This window comes from Amblyomma maculatum, chromosome 2, assembly GCF_055883805.1.
Source record: "Amblyomma maculatum isolate TAMU_Amacu chromosome 2, ASM5588380v1, whole genome shotgun sequence".
NCBI classification, from domain to species: Eukaryota; Metazoa; Arthropoda; class Arachnida; order Ixodida; family Ixodidae; genus Amblyomma; species Amblyomma maculatum.
Genome location: NC_139345.1, coordinates 62,463,193 through 62,483,691, shown reverse-complemented (window position 1 = coordinate 62,483,691; position 20,499 = coordinate 62,463,193). Strand labels below are relative to the sequence as shown.

Sequence of the window (20,499 nt, the reverse complement as noted above, 5' to 3'; positions counted from 1 at the left end):
TGGACTGCCAAGCGATGTAGTCTCTAGGGCATTTGCCATCTCAGCATTGCTCCTGACGGCCAGCAGCAGCAGCCGCTCAAGTGATCCCGATGACCGTGACAGCGTACTTCTTGCAAGCAACGATGACTGGTAAGAGGTGTTTCAAGCATGAGTAAATGTCTCTGAACAGTATTCGAAGTTCACCAGTGTTCTAGGCAGAATCCACTTCAATGCCCTGCGCATGCCATGCTGGCAGACACTTTCCTGCTCCACTCTGTCAGCTCTCAGCGGCGGCGCACGCATGCACAGTGAAGAAACTACCCTTCTCCCCACGCCAGCGTGCGCATCTGCTGGGATGCCGCTACCATCCTCCTCCTCCCTGTAAGCGAACGCAGCAGCGGAACACCTGTGGAACGGTGCAACTGGCTGCCATCGTAATGGCGCATGCGCACTGCCGCTCTTTTTCAGGCACCGCGAAATGCACGAAGGTTAGCGTAGTGTAGCCTTCGCTACAAAAAGTCAAATGCAAAATTCCAGCATACTCAGGTCCCATGTGTAGAGCTCACGCATATATTCATATCTCGGGCCTTTTCCTGCACTCCCCATCACAGCCCCCGTTTGCTCCTTCCCTCTCCCACGCAGGCAGGAAAAACCGGTCTTCCTGCGATGTGCATAAAAGCGAGGCGCACTGTCGCCTCGCAGGTCTTCATGCTTTGTTCTTGCTGTTGCTTCCTAGCACGTAGCCGGTCTGCTGCCGACCGGAATCTCCCTGACCTCAGCCACAGACATTATGTGAGGAATAAAACCCCTTTGTTTGACACTCTGCCTCGGTCTGTCTGTGCGTGTGCCTAATGTGGACAGAGGAATCACCCATACATGTCAAAGGTGTAACCCTGGCAGCGAAGCGAAGCTTGCTAGGTAATGCAGCATGCAACTGGCTCTGCTCCACTTTCTCTGTATCAGTTGTGCTGCAAGGGTTCTAAGCAAATGATCACAATTTTTATGATATTGCGATCAGGCAACCAATCTCAACATTTGCCATGTTATGTTCGTCAAAAGGTCAGAAAGGCTTTCACTGCATAACTGAAACAGCACAGGTGTACTGTTTTCCCCAAGCTGAGGCAGTGTCCCTCTCCTCACTGCAACACGACAGCATCATAGACTGCACAAGTGTCACCACTTTTTTTTTCAGACATGAACATTTAGGTACCGTATACTGCCGATTATAAGTCTACGTTTTTTTTTCGGAAAAGTGACCTCCCAAAGTTTGGGAGACTATAACAGAAGTCTACCTACGCACGGAGCTGTAAATTTGACCTATGCGCAGAGCCACGTGGAGTCAAAGTATCGTATCGGCCGAGCTGCATTATTCTGCAATAGTTGTCAGACATATGAATATGAGCTGCTTAGAAAACTAATTTATCTCAAGGTTGTGGGGACCTGCGGCCGCTTTTGCTGTTTTCAAACCGAGCGCGCTTTTTCCTACTTGTGTTGGTGTTTGCTCGGGAAGTGCGAGTGCGCATCTGCCCATTCGAGAGGGTGGCATGTTATCGGAGCAGAGGCGAGTGTAGATAAGCACATCGGAAGCAAGGCACGAGGCTTTTGCCAGGCGGGAGGCCAGCGAGGGGCGGCGAGAAAGCATCATGGGCTAGCAGGATGTACACAGACGAAAGAATGAAGACTTGCCAGACTAAGAGAGAAGCAGTGCCTGCAGAATGACTTAGGCATATTTGCGTGTGTAGCTGCCACGCAGCAATGTTTCTTGCATCACTGTTAACGCCTTGGCCCTATCACTCGCCCTATTCGTATGCAGTGTGTTTTGTCTTGCCGCAGTAAAGCCCTGCCCCTTGTTCTGTTTTATTCTTGGTGGTCCATTGTCGCGCTCCTGGACAGCATGTTTCCAGTGCAGTGGCACTAGATGCTCTTTCTTTTTATTGAATGCTTTTAATTTTATCCGGAATAGACTGGTGTTTTTAGAAAGGCTGGATTTGTCACTCGTCGGGCGAGACCATGGCTTGCGGACCTGTTTTCTTGAAGGCGAGGCCTTTAAGGTACATGTACCCTAAATTTCTTTTCATACAACAGAAATGTTTTGTAGACAAAAATGTGGAAATCCCACAAAAAAATTGGCAATGCCGTGGCTCTGATCCAATCCAATCATATGTCACTAGTCACATGCTCTCAGAAACATCTGTGCATTTTTTTCATGCCTAGTCACCATTTCTGCATTCTGACTGCGTGGCTTGTGTGCCTGGCAGACTCCAACATGCCGCCGCAGCTTAGGCAACAATACTACAACGCGGTTTTCAAGTGGCAAGTGACCATCTATGCAGACATAGAAAATAATATCGCAGTAGGGTGGAAATTTCACGTGTCAGAAAAATGCGCAAAGGATTGGAGATAAAAAAGAAGCATAATCTTTGCACGCGCTACTACATGCTGTTCCTTTCATAGATCGAAGTCTGGATGATGGTGGTTCGAGACTGGGTTCACGACCAAAGAAGCAAGGGCCTGAGTGTTTGCTACAGTCCCACTGAAGCGAAGGCGTGCGCTTCAAAGACACTAGATATAGACTGCCAACCAGAGGTGGGCAATCCCATCAGGCTGCCCACAAATCAAGGCAGCAACAGAACGACACTGGGCATTTGTCAGCATGATGGGCAGCTGCAGCCTCCAATGGCAAATAAAGGAAGGATTCTTAGATCTATATTTTTAGTTTCACTCTATCTGTAATCTTGATCTAGCTTTGAAAAAAGGTGGCCAATCTCATGAGGCTGCCCACCTCTGCTGCCAATCAACACTGGTCGCTGTGGTGTTCCCCATGTGCGGCATTTCTTCACCGCTTCCAACGGTCAGCGGAAGCACCTGTGTCCTTCTCGTGAGCGACGACGAATCGTAAGAGACATTTCATGTATGTAAATGTCTTTGAATAACTGTTTGCTGATAAGTTTATTGACAAGCTATGGCCACAGCACTGTTTAAGTGTCGACCTATATTTATGGTCAAACCTTTTTTTTTGCTTGTAAGTTGGAGAGTCACCTTATAAACGATAATATAAAATACTTTAATGTTAACCTTCTGGTTTTCTGCTGTGGTATTAACCAATTTCAGCCCTCACTGAGCTTGATGAACATATACTTTCACCCATTTTTCTGCACCTGGTTCCAACTCAAACCCAGCATACCACAGACATCAAACAGATTTGTTTACAGTTTATAGGTTTTAACGTCCCAAAGCAACTCGAGTTATGAGGGACACAGTAGCGAAGGGGTCCGGAAATTTCAGTCACCTGGAATTATTTACGGTGTACTGACATCGCACACTACGCAAGGCACCTTGCGTTACACCGCCATCGAAGAGCGGCCACCACAGACGAGACTTCTTCACGCATGCTTAGGTTTAGCAGTCAAGTGCCGTGACGACTGAGCCACCGTGGTAGGGCAAATGTCGTGCAGAATGAAGTGCACAAATTGCACTGCAGTTCCTCATGTCACCCATGTTATGTCATTAACACTGGGTGGCTGTCTTCCCTGATGAGAGCCCAGTGCACCTTTGTCCTCATCAGCACAGAGACATGGTTGGCAGAGAACAGAGCTTGCCCGTAGGATTTCGGAAAAGCTTCTCCATGACCAATACAGTCGAACAAGGATATATTGAACCCGGATAATTCGAATTTTGATTACATCAAACTCACAAAATATCCCCTTGAAAACCCCATGTAAAAGTATAGGAAAGCTGCGTCGTATATCGAATTCAGTTTCACCGGTCGTTTGATATATCGAACACCGCACCACGCATTGGACGGTGCGCATTCCCCAAAGATGATCACATCACCTTCAGCAGTTCGCTGTGCGACGTTTCCAAGCCACGCGCGGAAGGAATGAGAGGGCACAGTTCAGCGACGGCTGATCTTGGGAAGCGCCGCACCCTTTCCCAAAGATGCACGCATATGCGGTGATCGCTGCAGCGTGCGCCAGCACAACCATGTGCGTGAAGGAACGAGAAGGAACCAATGAAGCCATGGTGTTCGGGAGAGGGGAAAGCGCGATAAAACGAAGCGCAAGGGTGCGCCCACTCCTCTGCCCAGCTTTATCTCTCCCATTTCTCTCTTTCCCGGTCTTCGTTCACAGCAGCACGCACTACGCATGAGCGGACAAGCCAGCTCAGCCCGTGGCAAACGTTTTCTCCAGTGTGTGTTATGAACGCTCTGCGTGTGGCGGCTAACTTTTTTTTGCGAGGGTGGTTCATTCTTGCAGTCCTGCTGAATGTGCGGCGTAGCGTATGCTATGGCCGCTGCGGACGTTAAGAAGCAGCATTTTTGTTTTCTTTTGAGAGAGTCGTCAGGTCTTGCATCTATGAATCAACGAAAGCATGCGGTCAGCTGCGATCATGACACCGGCTTTTAGCACTGTTCGCTTCAAACGGCATTTGGAGCTATCACGCCTTTCAATAATTTTGTGGCAGTGGACTGCGCCCGCCCCAAGCGCAGCATGATAAATCGACGAGGCTTGTGCAATCAAGCCATCACGGGCACTCTGTCAAGTTCGCTCCCTGCTACCGCAGAATCTATCAAAAGTATAGTAAAAAAATATACATGTCGACATTATCGCTGCGCAGCATCTTGGCGCGCTGCCAATAAATGAGCTGTGGATGTGACAGCCAAAACTAAGGAACTGAACGCTTTTTCTTTTCAAATTCTAGGGGGCAAAAGTGGAAGTTGTGTTCATTATGCAAGTGGGTTCATTACGCGACAAATACAGTATCATATTTCATGATCACAAGTGGCGTCTTAAGCAGATTTCTGTATATCGAATTATTTCGCGACCCCCTTCAATATATCCGGGTTCGACTGTAGTAAGTACCGATAGCCTCTGATATAGATAAGCGCTGAAAGGAACTGGACAGAGGGCCATTCCATGTCCTCACCTCAAGTGGCACGTCAGCAAAGTCGTGCACAATGAGCACCAGACTGCCGATGCGGTGCAGGTTGCAAGCCCATGACAGCGACAGCAGCACTATGGTCAGGATGTGGTGTACGAACATTTGCCAAAAGTCCTGCATAAGAAATACACCCAGCATTTCCTCAGTCGCATCCAATACAGCAACATCCCTATGATAAAGCGCGTCACTCTGAACCAGCGAGTTAAATCAGGACCACACAAAAGCTTGTCGTCCATAACTTCTGCACACAATAAATGAAATGTACATTTCATTCCTGGTAAAACTGAAAACACATGGAATTAGAAATAGCTTGCCATGCATTCCATACAGCTGCACAGCGAGCATGAAGTATTATGGTCAACTCTCACCTAAGGTGAGTGCTAGTAAGTGGCTGGAAAGCTGAAATTCTGTATTGTGGAAGTGCAGTGAGTATGACAGCTAAAATCAACGACTGCCATTTCTGTTCAGGAAGGCAGTAATGCCTTTGCAGTGAGAGCATTTGCACAGTGAAGTGAGGCCAGCTGAGCTGTGAGCATCGGGCAGCAAACCAGCACTCCCACTGCCCACGGACAGCATATGCAATGCTGAACCTACACTAGCGTGAATTGTGGCCAGCCAGTGTGGACAAGATTGCCATTTCTCAGAACGGCACACCCTATCTCAGGCAGTAATAATGCCCTAGATTTGCCCATACGCACTTTACACCATGAATGCCTCCCATTCCAAGTGCACAACTGGTGGTCTGAGTATTTGAATGTGCTTAAACTGCACTCCAGCCGTGCAGAACAGCACAATGGAAGTCTCTGGGTAAACAGGTCACCAGAGATACTTAATGAACATGCACTCAATTAGCATAAAACATGCATTTTTTTTGCATCGCTCCCAAAGTGCAGCTACCTCGGCCAGTGTTATATCGGAACTAATCGCAGAGTAAGAAGAAAAAAAATTAGCATTTACCTTGCGCTTGGTGTCTATGAACTGGGACATGGTGAGAGACACGTAGAAGCCCAGCTCAATCATGTAGTACCACCAGAGGTCATTGGTGACTGACTACAGCATGGAAGAAAAACGTAGGACAAATCACATATCACAACTAACCAGCACGATCGTGACATTTCTGACAATAACGCAGCAAGAAGTGTGGGAAAGCGAATTTAATGCAGGAAAGCACAGTCAACATGCACTGCTGCACGTACAGTGTCTGAGGCCAAGCTATACATCTTTATAGCTCCTGCAATACCCCTCTCAAAGCTTAGAAACACTCGTCTGTCAACCATAACAAGCAACACGAGTCTACAGGCAACATAAGTGTGTAATGCCACCTTGAGCACTGCTCTTCTTTGCGCTAGTCATGACTAAAAACTAAAAATTCAACATTCAGTTAACCTTTACCTTCAGCCTGGACCTAATCTCCCTCTTCCCTTCACTTGCAGAGGGTTAAGCTAAGTCACATAAGCCGTTGACAAAGCAGTCAAAGTGGAGACAATATTTAGTAAGTAGGCACAAATTCCTTGTTAATTTGGATATAGTGAGGAGACTATCCGTACAATTTCATTAACAGCTGAGTAACAGCACATACCATCTGTAATAAGGTTCAAAATTTAGATTCCAACAAGTAAGTTTGTTTACAAAGATAAAAAAAAACTTCATAATATACCTCCCAACATTCCAAGGGCATAAGGTTTGAGTTATCAAAAGCAATAAAATCACTCCTACATATAAAGTGAACCACTGTGTCGTGGGTCGAGCGGCAGTTATTTCAATGACACATTTGTGTGGCTATTTAGAAAAGGGTGCCCCAATGAGTATGCCTGATATGCATTCAAAATGGACACAGAACAACAGGCACAGCAGGACGTACAGGGTCGTCCACTTCTAACTGTAACATGGTCACAGCTTTCAAAGCGCCACTGTGTCCAACCCGACCATGCAATAGAACTAAGCAGCAGGCAATGCGAGGCACCCTTTCCAGGTCCCTCTATGCTTTCATCGCTTTGCTTCGACATGTGCCTGCATCAAACTCAATGTTGTTTTGAAAGCAATGACTGTGTTATAACAAGAAGTGGGTGATCCTGTACGTACATAGCACACACAGTCAACAATAAAATTTGAAGGACGCTTAAGCTTCGCCTTTAAGAACGGAACGCGATACCGTTATCGCGCCCCGTTCGCACCGTCTGCTCATTTGCTTGTCGCACTTTTGAGTGACACAAAGACGTAGTTCACATGACACAACACTCGTTAACTTGTCCAAAGCATGACTGTTTGGTAATTACTTGTTCTGAAACGTGATTCTGACCCCTTGTCGAAACGCGTGGGCCTCAAGTTGCAGTCGTAGTTCGTCGGCAACATTGTTGCCGATCCGAGCCGGCGCGATGATCTCTAAGGCCGTGCCCTGTCTATCTTATTCCGTGCGCCACATGCATGATGGCGCTACGTGCACGCCAAGCGAAGAGGAAGTACAGCGGAAAAGTAATTTGCCTCTCGCTTAACTGCGTGTTCTGTAATTCCGTAATTTACAAGCTCATAATTATTATTATACACCACAATACACTTCTCTAAGGGACATTTCTGAGAATGCCGCAATCAATAGACGTGCCTTTGCCCATTTCAAACCATTTAGCTGGCGTGACAGAGTGGTTACCCTGGAGGCCCATGTTCGATTCCTCAGGTCGGCGATTTTTCCTACTCGTTTTTATTTATTAATGCTTCTGGGATTTTTCGCTCACGGCCAACGCCGGACGATGCGGGACGGCGGCCGCCGCCAACGACACCGACTTTTCTGCGACACGGCGCCCTTAACGCTAGAGCGTTTTAACGCTGTCGCATTAAAACTTACAGGTACCACTAAAAAATGACACTGAATTGAAAAAGGGATTCTTGTCTGTCAAACAGCAAATCATTAACCTGAGGTTGAGGGTCTCTGCACACTGCGAGTAGTTGCGCATGTTGTTTCGCAAAAAATTCACTGCAGCACATATATGCAAAAAAAAAAAAGTTTCCAGGGCCTTCTCTCTGGTATAAAACTTGTTCCAGACAGTTTGACGACGAGCAATGTGGTAAAAAAGCTTTTTCACAGCTAATTCCAGTGCTTACTGTGTGCACACTGTCAGGAGCGTCAAAGCAAAACTGTTTGAAAACGGTAAGGGCCAGCAAGTAGTCAGCCGGTTCTCGAAGAAAAGGCCATCCATTCTTAGGCATCTTAGAGGTGCAAAACCGATTCCGCAGCATGCAGCGCAAGCGTTCAGGTTTGAGGAGTTGTTTTGACGATCGTTTATTGTACCAATAACTGGCGTAACACCCGCTGCATCTGACACCACCACATTACATGGGCGTTGGCTGGGACCATGCCAACAGTAAGACATATATATTGCAAAATTAATGGAGAGCCAAATTAAGCTTTCAGCTGAAGGTTTCGAAGGTCACATGGAAAAGAGCTGGCAGCCGCCGCCTTGGCCACCCCCTATGAATATCCATCGCATGCAGCCACCGTGCCAGTTTGGTTTTACTGTTTTACTCTCCTTGTTATGGAGACAACCCAGTCATGAATACACCGCCTTATAGTTGCAGTGTTTCTTTGGACATATGCTGGGACTAAGGCCGCTCAGGCACAGAGGCATGCAGTTTGAATTACCTGTGGTGGAACTAACTTGCCTTTTAATTAATGGGTTTATTAAAACATCTACGCGGTTTGTCTGCATCAAGTCAAAGTTTGAATTATCCGGAAAATAGAACTATTTCACTTTGAAATAACGAGCTTTCACTGTGCCTGCAAAAACACTTCCCATACTGTACTGGTAGGTACAAAAGAAAATATATGCATGCAAAAATTCAGAAACAAAAAAAAAAAAAAAAAGATTGCAACTACTTTTCACGGAGAGCGTTGAAAATTACTCACGTGATGAGGAAAGTCATACCAACAGTGCATGGTGTCATACAACCATGGCTTCTATAAAGGAAGAAAAAAAAGAAGGCTTGATTATAAATCCCCCTCCCTTTTTCTTTTCAATAAAATGTTTTCATCATTATCATCAGGTGTGCACTTCTTGGTCACAAGAAATACAATTAGCATGCCAGCTAAAAAAAGCCACAAAAAATTATTCAATACAAAAGCACTATGAGGCCATTTTCTGTGCTGTCCAAACTTGCAGCTTTGGACAGTAACTACTACTGTGTCACGTTGTGGAATGGACTGGTCTCACATATGCTAAATTGCCTTCCACAACTAGCCCTAACACATGAGATGTAGCAAAAAAAAATGTCATACGAGTACCGACTAGGCACTATATGCATGTCACTCGTTAAGAGACAGTGAATTTCACATACACCTATAAACATTGTTAAATGCATATTCTTGCACTTACAAGCTGAACTGAGGACATAATTTGGGAGCTCAATAACAGTACCGTTAAACAAATTTGCCATTTCAAAAAGCATATTAGTGCACGCTGCAGTAAGTTCCATATCTTAACATTCTCCAGTTTTCTGTTCATTGAACATATATGCACCACAGAACAAAACTGCCTCTAGCTAACCTAGGGATATTGAGTAAATATCAACGAAACGCTGCTCCCAGTACCATTCCTACCATAATGAATAAAGCATTAAAGAAACTCTGGGGGCATGAACAATGTTTCTGCGAGATCCATACGGCATGCTCTGTGAGCAGGCACCTTAATGAAAGCATAGAACCAGTAGCTGGCCCATGCTATTCACATTTCATTACTATGCTGAGAGCACCAACGAAATGGCCACTTACATCTGAAAGTGTGTACAAGCCATAGCAAAATATGCTGAAGTAAAATGTGAACCTCCACCTGTAACAGAGAAAGGGCAGAAAAGTTTTGTGAGGAATAGTCACTGTTCAGAAACCCAGCCTTGTTTTTCATTCATTTCATTACGAGATAGAAGTCCCTATTTAAACAACTTCAGGAATATATCTACACTCCTCGAATCATGCAGACACTTTACCGTTTAGCTGGCAAAGCAACACCACATGCGAGAGAGAGCAAGAAATGGTAGTACAAAAGTCATTCAAAGAAATGTAATGCTAGACATGCATGCGAGAGTTGTACGGTAAGTTTGGTGAACTTCTATACGCGACAGCAACGGTTACTCTTCAATTTCACTCCTGCCGCACATCAGCCATGCTGCATTTCCCGCATCGTAGAGAGAGAGTTGGCATGTCAGGTCTCTTGCAACATTTTCGTATACAGAAAATAAACTGCTACTTAAGGGTAAATGGATGGCTGTGGATGGAAAGGGCTAGTTGGGCAAAATTTAGGTGAACTGCACGCACGTGCTGAAAGTGGTTTGCTCTTGGATAACAGATCTCAATATGAGAGGGCATGCACCTAAAGTAATAAATGCTCTGGATGGCTAGTTGAGTTAACACTTCAGATAATATATGGTATTATTGCACACAAGTTCTGAATGACAGTGCTTGTGACTGCCAACAGCATGAACACCTCTAGTGAACGAGTGCACAAAACCCTGCACAAACTGCAAAATACAGTGAAAGCTCGTTAATTCACAACTCGTTAATTCGAAATTTTGGATAATTCGAAATAGTCATCGTGGTCCGGTCCGCAGTGCATAGAAGTCTATGCGCGTAACAGCTCGTCAATTCACTCAAAAATTGGCGCCACCACCCATAATTCGAACCATCGTTGGAAGCTTTCACGGCAGAACGATAGATGGCACAACCATCGGGGCGCCGCTAGGGTGCTGGAACAAGCACTAAACAGTCTTTCCTGCCGCGACTCCTTCGAGGAACAACGTTTTAGTGTTATCGACCACGGTTTCGTGTTGCATTTCCTGAGCCCTCGTTTTGCACGCCGCTTGTTGTGAGCTTGTGTCCGCGAGATGTGTTCGCGTGGGAAATACTGTGCCAAGACGGTGAAGGAGAAAGCGGCTATTTTACGCGAGGTGGATGAACGGAAGGCCAGCAAAGTGGAAATCGTGAAAAAGCACGGGATTCCACCCAGCACGTTGTCGACGTACGTCCGAAATAGGAAGGCCATCGAGGATGCCTATGAAGCCGAAGATTTCGCCAGCAACAGAAAAAGGCTTCGGTTAGCCAAGTATCCGGAAATTGAGACCGCTGTGATCACGTGGGTGAAAGAAATGAGAAGCGCTGACATTCCACTGAGTGGCCCAATTATCATGGCGAAGGCGGCCGATTTCGCCCTGCGCTTGAATGTGGAAGATTTTGTCGCCTCCGAAGGATGGTTTCACCGCTTTAGAGACAGACATAATCTTGTCTTCCGGGTGTTGTCTGGAGAAGCCAAAGAAGTGGATGCAGAAACTTGTGCCACGTGGCAAAGCGGTGCTCTGCAGCAGTACTTAGAAAGCTACTCGGCACATGATATATTCAATGCTGATGAGACGGCTTTGTTTTATAAGCTCCAGCCCGACAGAACAGTAACATTTAAAGGGGACAGCTGCGCTGGCGGCAAGCGAAGCAAAGAGCGGATTACTGTTCTGGTCGCCGCTAATATGACCGGGACGGAGAAGGTCCCTCTTTGTTGTCGGCAAGGCACATAAGCCTAGATGTTTCAAGAACATTAGGACGCTGCCGACGGAATACTCTGCCAACAGCAAGGCGTGGATGACGGGCGAATTGTTTAAAAAATGGCTCTTGAAATTCGATCGGAGGATGGAGCTAGGGAAGCGTCAAGTTCTCCTCATTGTGGATAACTGCTCGGCACACGAAGTCGACGCCGAGCTGAAAGCCACAAGGCTCGTCTTTTTGCCCGCCAACACGACTGCGGCCTTGCAGCCGATGGATCAGGGGGTGATCAGAAACATCAAATGTTTCTATAGGCGCCACATGATCGAGCGCATGACTTTGTGCACTGGAAACCAGAAGACCAGCACCATCACATTGCTCACAGCAATGCACATGTTGGTGCGTGCATGGGAGCAGGTCACGCCGTCCACAATTGCAAACTGCTTCCACCACTGTGGCTTTGCTGCCGGAAGTATGAAAGAAAGTGGCGACGATGGGAGTCCGGAGCCTCTGCCTGCGGCTGTGCGTGCTGTGCTGCAGGAAGTCAGTTTTGATGATTACGTTGGAGTAGACAGCGATGCAGCAGTGTGCGGTGCCCTAAGTGATGAGGACATTGTCGCTGAAATTGTTGGGGAGCAGTCTGTCCCAGAAGAGGCAGAAGACGAGGACGACGACGAGGAGCAAGAGCCCGTGCGTCCATCCGCGGCAGAAGTTATGGGAGCGCTGAATGTCGCGCGCCTTTTCTTCAGCTTTGAAGAGGGGGAAGAAGACTCCCTGCGTCGCATTCGCATGCTAGAAGACCGAGTGAGTACGGTAGCCCTCAGAGAGAAGAAGCAGAAGATGATAACAGACTTTTTTGCTAAATAAATGTTTTTCGTGCCCCCCGGGCATCAAACGCCTTCATTTTTGCTCACTTTCATTAGTTCGAATTTTGGTTAATTCGAACTGGCCTGGCGGCCCCGTGGAATTTGAATTAACGAGCTTTTACTTAATATAAAACACTAAAAAACTACACAACCCACAGCATCTTCTGCATTTATTCATGACCATGGCCAAAACATGGATTCAGCAACACACCTGAATCGACACCACAGTCAAAGCAGATGTCTGAAGAAAGCACAGTTGTACCCAATTGATTTTGTGTAATTGAATAAACGTAATTATATTTTGCTGTAATTTTGTAATCAATTGATTACTTTTGAAATGGTATGTTCTGGGGGATTCAATTATTTTGCTTAATTTAGCACCAGTGATCAATTATATGCAAAAAGAATAAAAATAAAGAAAAGGCTACAGGGGTGAAGTATCCATGACGATGTGACCATCAAATTGTTGGGCCGCAAAACAGCGTGCATGGCTGCCTGGAGTGTTGCGATCTCCAAGGTCTTCATTCTTGGTGTAGCTTGGATTATTTAGGGATACTTCTTCAAACAAGTAGTGCCTAGCCAATTCAATATACAAAAAAAAAACTTTTTAAAGATTTGTTGTTGACAGTTACGTTTGCAACAAAGTCATGCCTAGTAAGCATGGACACTTTAGTTTCCTAGAAGAACTGCCCATAAATCGATTAGCCCGAAATAACGTTAAGAAAAGATAAATAGAAAAAGACTGCTTTCGTGTGTAGTGGCCAGTGAAGCTAGGCAATTTTGGGGTCAACAAACCTATTGTACAGGCCACCATTATGCCTGAAATAAAGTGGTACAACTCGATGAGCAGAGGTGTATGAGATGCTTCACGGTGACTCATAAACGGGTTATCTTTCACTGCAAATGCTAATTTCCCAGGAGCCATTGCTATATAGATAGCAGCAGATAGTTTTTTTCACAGCCATTCTTGCAATAAGGAAAACAGCAAGTGCACTGATTGGCTAGTTTTGCACTGTAAAACCTGAATCCACAAAAAATCACTCAGTAATGCGCAATATTTTACTGTATTCTAGTATCTTGCACTCAAAACACAAAAATTAAACATCAGCTTGGGGCAATGAAGATTTTTTTATCGCTCTCCTTATTAACTGGATGGAAATAAATTGGCCTCAATGGGTTCTGTGTATATTACTCCTTGTCTATTGTCCAGGCAGCTCATTTCATATTAGCAAAAAGGAAATAAATTGCAAATGTTTGGTCCCTGAAAACATGGTCTATAATATAAATTTTCCATATTAAAGAAGGTCATAGCAACGACACACGACCGTATAGCCGAAATTATGAACATTGAAAAAATGGCATGTTTGTTGTAGTATATAGAGGATTTTTTTTTTCAGCTTTTAAGTGGCCTCACTTGCATCGCCTTTTCACAGCGCCAACAACGAAAGATGGTGCTCCAGAGAAGATGAAAAACCTCGCATGAAAGCATTGTGCAACTATGAGCGGATGTGCAAGGTGTCTGTGCAGTATAACACCGCCCTACCATCTAGCGCTTAACAGCTTTGAAAAACACCTGCTGTTGAATATTAACAACATACAAAAAGAAATTTCAAGCCATTCACGCTAGTTCATCGTTGTTTGAGAGAGTTCTGTGTCATGGATATAAGGCTCGAAAAAAGTAACCGATCACTGTTCTGTAATTATCCAGTTACTTTTCTGGGGCAATAAATGACCACTGTAATCGGTTACATTTCAAATGGAGCAATGGCAATTGGCTACTTATACTCTGTAACGCGTACAAGACTTTAAAAAAAGCAACAAAATAAAGAAATAAAATAAAAGAGGACAGTCTTGTCAGTTAGGAAGCTAACAGCCAGTTCATTGAGGCAACAAAAAATTTCTTACTATCTACAGGCGGGCAAAGCAATAGCAGAAGTGTATTATGCAATGTTACTGGACAAGGTGTTCAGCAAGCTAGACTTTCCAACTTCTTTGGTTCCTCCAAGTTTTCCCATCACATTTCAAACTTCTCTCATCACATAAGAGGCAGGAACATAAAGTGATTGATTATAATGGGCAATATCAATATCGCACCTGCCAACCTGGTAAGATTAAAGATCAGGAGATTTTTTTACTTGAGGCAGAGGTGGGGGGGGAAGTCTACTAAACTTTCAGGAAATGTCCTAGGAGCCCTTGAAGTAGCAGAATCGCTAGCTTCACCATTGCCACCATGAGACGTGCTATAAAATCAAGGTTAAAAGCTACCAGATAGGTAACCTCGCAACCCCCTCATCGCTACGTCCAGCAAAAAGTTAATTGCGACAGCAAGATCAGTGTTCTTTAAGTGAACACAAAACTGCATAGACTCACACAAATCCAGTATCCAAACCCCAAAATCTATATAGCTAAAGACACCATAGCTGCTAAAGGTGCTCACTGCTCTTAAGTGATGCTCCAAGCACAACTGAAGCCCAATGTTTTGCCAGCATCAATGAAGGTGCCAGGAGCAAGGAAGAAACTAGTAGGCAGCAATGCCTCCAAGCTATAGGCATGCTTCCAGCTCTGCGTCCATGCAGACACACATTTAGCAGCAGACGTACGTGCTCTCAGTGAACTTGTCCAGGGTGCAGGGTTTCTCCTGGAGTACGCGCTGTCGAATCCAGCGCTGAACACGGCGCTCGGTCCACTCGAGCTGCCGAGCAAGCCCCTGCACCTGCTGAGACCCCATCTTGCCATTGGTGAGATAAGCCTTCTCCAGCACATGGTTGTCAGGGGCCTTGCGAACTCGCTGCTTTAGGCCCAAGCGCACGCCCAATGGAGTAAACACCAGCCTGCAGGGACAGAGGGAGGCACACAAGCTTGGTCAAGTCACAACTGCCACTACGGCACCAAAAAAAACAAGAGGCAACAACCAAAAACAAAGCTAAAATGTGGCTACGTGCAAGTTTTGATTTGGTTCGTGGGGTTTAACGTCCCAAAGTGACTCTGGCTATGAGAGACGCCGTAATGGAGGACTCCGGAAATTTCAACCACCTGGGTCTTGGTTCAGTCAAAACGAATCAAGGCTAACAAACAAAAGCCTGCAAAAAGACGGCAGATCTTCCAATTCCAAAATAATACTTGCAGAGTGAAAAAGAAAACACGGGCCTGTGCGCAGACACCAGCGCTGACTTTCACCAACAAATCTAACATCCCCGCAAGATGGAGAAGCCTGTTGTTGCTGCTTTGATAGGGCACCCCTTGGTGTTAAGGCAGTTTGCGAGATGTTAAATGCAAAAATGCACTGTGTGACTAAATGAAATCTGTGAGGATGCTACGAGTAATACACTTTTACAGATCTGCAACACATTTATGTCAATATTGGCTATCAGCTCAACTACTGCCATAGCTTCGAGTGATGTTTTCTTTTACCAAGCCACATAATTAGAGGCCTGCAAAGACAATTTTTCAAAATTGAAAACAAACAGGAATCAAATAATCATTCACTACATGTGGCAAATATTTCCTAGTAACACAAGTAACACCAAAGCATTAGCTGTGATGAGAAAAGTCGGCATTATAACCCCATGAAGTCACAAGTGAGAATAGACATTACCAATCTGTTCTAGGTGGATGCTACATGATCACATATTAAGTATACAAAGTGATGACATCGGATAAACTCAGTTGTGTTTCAGCAGATGCGAAAACTTTGTCCCAGGTCCTAGCCACTGAAAAAGCAATTTATGAGCCAGACTTCAAGGATTGGCATACTGGCAAAGTTTTACTAAACCTAGCTAAACCATGGCCCATTATATGATCTCTAAAGCTATGTATAAGCATTACAAAAAGCGCCCCACCAACGAACCGCACTGTGGAGGTGAGCTTCCTTTCTGCAGACTGCAATCAGGACAACATGTCGCACATCGGAGTAGCCCAATTTTTCAAAACACACCTAAGAGAACTATGGCATTTCTTTGTACCAGTGATTCAAAACCTACTCAAATGCCTGCGATGGCATGCAAACTTCAGGATAATTTTGAACCTGCACTTTTTTGGTTCTTGCAGCGAATCAAATAGGATGATATTCGAAATGACATTAAAAAAAAATATGCAGTAATTCCTTTACCATACCACAAAAGTGCAAGGATGGCAAGGATGGCAAGGAGGCAAGTTTTTCATGTACCAGATACTACATAGAGAACCTAGACTTTTGAAATAGGCTCTACCAAAGTGATAAGTTGAGGCAGTTTTCAGACCTGATTTTGTGCAAGCGACGAGAAAGAATAACCCCATCATGTAAGATAAGGTCAACACAAACTGAAGGGTTTTACATATAGAGGCAAAACAGACCACCAGCAGAAGCACTGTGCCTTGTCTGCTCTCGTCATTGTGCGCAGTTTTTTCTGAACAGCTTTGAATGACTATTAAGTACACTACACTCCAGGGTGCAGCTCCCAATTCCTGATCGTGAGCCTGACAAGCTGCACAATCTGTTGAAAGTGTTTCTGAAGCCCGCGAGGATGCACAATGACCTACATTACAACACTGTGTACCTCATAAAGCCCAACTTTCTGATGCAAAAATTAATGGTGCTGCCATGGTTGTCGATCACAACAACCAGAGGAATTTGTAGCAATACAATCTTTTAATCTTCTTCTAAGGCTACTGAAAAGGCCATGGCATATTTTCTGGATGCCTTGCACAATGCACGCCCTTGAAGATTTATAGCGTATTGTATGACAGTCAACTGTGTGGCGTGTCAGTGGCTCATAACAGCAGCAACTGGGGAAATTGGCAAGAGTTCATGTAAATGCACAAACTGAACTCGAGTGCGAGTGGAGTTCACAACATTGCTCACTCCACGTGAAATACACACTCTGCATTTGCATGAATAAAGCCTGTGCATGACTAAGACGCATCAACGCATCAATGTGATGCACAGTTCCTGAAGGAAGTTTGTCAGCATGCACAAAGTATTACACTGAACCTGAACCATCCTCAGTGCATCACAATGGCATCTTTTAAACATGCACATGATATACGTCCTAGCTTTTTTTTTTACAGTCATTTCAGCACCTTGCGACAGTGACAAGGGAGAAAATGAACAAGAGCTAGTGTAAACACAAATTCTCAACAGACAATACCATTAAAAATCCAGGAGGCTGTATACCAATTAGAAAACATCTGTGCATCCAATAAAGGTCCAAATGTTTTCATGTCATCTGCTGCTGCCACAGATCCATAAGTCATAACAGTCAGCTTCAACCGTGTGTCCTAACTTTACAAGCGAATTCGAAAACACTTAGTTCCACAAAAAAAAAAGCATGACTAGTTGTCCAATCAAGTCAAAGGGAGGGAAAAAAAGCTTCTGCACAAGATGATGAACCCACACAAGATGCCTAAAGCATCCCGATGCAGAGAAGCTGCACCATGGGAGCCCTGAAATATGATAGGATGCAGCCTCCATAGTCATGCGTGGATCCACACAGGTGAGCTGCACAGGAATGAAGTTGTGTAGAACCACGTGTTTCTTGCAAGCAGAATTTAGAGAGAAAAATGGTACATCACACCCGCCCACACGCAATTGACTGACACCTGCCATCCAGAGCACGTCAAACGCTTATTGCCAGAAGCATACAAAAATGAAAAAAAAAAAAAAAAAAAAAATACCCTCGAGCAAACTGACATCAGAGACCTGGCTTCCGAAAGAAAAAAAAAAAAAAAGAATGGTCGATACAGCCAAACCATTAACAAACAATGATAAAACACTCGTGTTCTATATAGAAGTGCCAGCTGCATACTGGTGTGCATGACGCACCTGCAAAGCTAATCCTGCCACTCAGAGCAGTGACGCTACAATGCTGTTCGAAAGGGTGCCCACATTCTCTAGCTTGTCAGCATACAATGTAATGAAACTTTGATGATAAAGTTCCACATCAGTTTGCAGAAATAGCCATTCCACATGACACAGTATTCTTTTTCCCATGACCAAAATCAACCTGTCTACGCTAGCCTCTTCTGACCTACGAGCACAAAGAACATACCCAACAGTCAGCCATTGTGCAGACAGAATGGGCAAGTACTGACAGATGCACACATTTATCTGCAAGTAGCGCATGAAAGTAAAGGCACTGCACATAGTTAAATCTATGTGAACAGCATGCAGTTAAATCAATGAAACTGGTCATTCCTTGCACTGCAAAACCGAGGCAAGCAGAATGGAAAAAGCAAAGCAAAAGCAGGTAAGCTTCTGCATTTAATGACTAGTTGCGCAGAGTTGGAAGACCGTAAAACATTTTAATACTGGTTATTTCTTCTCTGAGGACAACACATTTATTTATTTATTTATTGAATCCTCAAAGGCCCCATTTAAGGGGTATTACAACACATTTCAGCTCAGCACCACAGAACATATAACTGGGCAAACTGTAGACAGCATCATAATGAACAGTTGGCCTAATTCACCTAGTTTTCACTCTGCAACAGAACAGCTGTTCTGCAGCAATAATGCATGTGCACCCTAATTAGAGCACTACGAGGGGTTAACGATCGCTTTGTCTGATACCATACACAGATGGTGAGCAAAGGATGAGAGCAATACTAGCTGTGGAAAATTGGTGAGCTACTCTCTTTTGGAAAATAGGTTTTCCTAATTCAATAGCATCCCCACAGAGCAACATAAAACACCACTAAGAAGTGCAAACAAGTAATGTTTGGGGAGCGTAATGGCATGAAGCCTAGTCTCATCAACACATGGTCATGCATTGTTTCTTCGCAGTGCTTGACATGAATGAAAGCAAATAGAAATTAACGAGCTGCAGTCAGCACTGCCTCTAATTCTCAATCCACCCACTGCTAATATCGCTTCTACAACAGCTGATGACCCCAGAACGACTAGGCATTTGATAATACTGTCCTCTTAGATATAACAAACCTTGGCCCCAATTTTTCCAGAGGCGTGCTGGCCAGCATCATGCCATGTAACACTTGTGTAATCAGAAAGAAAAATACACCCCCTACCCTGATAACACTCCAGTAACTTACAATGGGTGAGTGAGCTGTGCAGCATACTAGCAGCTGATAAATGATATGAAAGCAGCTCGGTGACAACTTCTTTCCTTGTCTAAATTTTGCACACTACAGATGAGTTAGAGGACTATAGACACCTAATTTTTGGTTCTGTGATTTTATTCTTGTAATGATGCATAAGGCACTACCAACCACAGACAGGTTTGGCCACAGCCACTAATTGCCACAAATAATTTATAATTGAATTTATTTTAAGTGACTTGGTTTTAACAGCTGAGCAGTGGCTATGACACTGAAGTTAAATTGAAGTCATAATTTAAGGGTATGGCACGATAGCGTTAAGGCACCTGTCTGCAGCTCCTTTTGTGCATCCTTGGTCAGGTATGTATGGTTTGCAGCTACCTCAATCACGAATCACTTAATTTGTGCCTCTGGTTTGGTTTGTGGGGTTTAACGTCCCAAAGCGACTCAGGCTATGAGGGATGCAGTAGTGGAGGACTCCGGAAATTTAGGCCACCTGAGGTTCTTTAATGTGCACTAACAACGCACAGCACACGGGCGCCTAGCCATTCACCTCTGTCAAAAAGTGGCCGCCGCGGCCGGGATCTGATCCCGCATCCTTGGGCACAGTAGTAAAGCGCCCTAAGCACTACACCCCCATGGCGGGGCTTAATTTGTGCCTCTATTATCTCACACGTGCTTATCAGAATACAGTCGTAAGCCACCATATTACGGCAGGGTCATCCGGCATGCATATAAAGCCCGCTTGAGCCAAGCAATACAAATGTGCCCGAGTGACTGACAGATAAAAATTTAAAAAAAAAAACATCAGTTGCTAACTATGTGCCTGCTCAACAGCATGCAAAATCAGTTTTTAATATTTTACCGTGCCAAACAAGCCAGGGGCATCAAAATTCTCGAGCTTAATGTTCTAGTCTGACAGCTTTTTATTTAGATAAAGTTTTAAGGGTGGGCTGCTTTCTGCCATGGAGGAACCATGAGTGGCAACTACTGAAAACTTCTGTCACCTGTCACCTGCCCTTAATTTTTTGCTCACAATGCCACACTTTCTGCATAACAGGGCCTTTAATGCTTTCGTGTAAATATAAATCTAGTGTACTTTGAACAGTGTTTTTCAGTTTAAACCAAAACAACCCAACTCCTTGCAATACACAAATCAGTGCCATTTTC

The 20,499-nt window shown here is 44.7% G+C and overlaps 1 protein-coding gene across 1 annotated transcript in view; it reads right to left on the bottom strand.

The window, feature by feature from the left end:
* Nucleotides 1–20,499, bottom strand: part of schlank (ceramide synthase schlank) — a 34,145-nt gene that overhangs the window by 10,563 nt on the left and 3,083 nt on the right. Inside the window, exons 2-6 of the mRNA XM_084594301.1 lie at nucleotides 14,898–15,128; nucleotides 9,680–9,737; nucleotides 8,819–8,869; nucleotides 5,878–5,970; nucleotides 4,906–5,034 (exon numbers count right to left, since the gene is read on the bottom strand). Of these exons, the coding sequence (XP_084450427.1) occupies nucleotides 4,906–5,034; nucleotides 5,878–5,970; nucleotides 8,819–8,869; nucleotides 9,680–9,737; nucleotides 14,898–15,128 (562 nt within the window). The remainder of the gene's footprint in view (nucleotides 1–4,905; nucleotides 5,035–5,877; nucleotides 5,971–8,818; nucleotides 8,870–9,679; nucleotides 9,738–14,897; nucleotides 15,129–20,499) is intronic.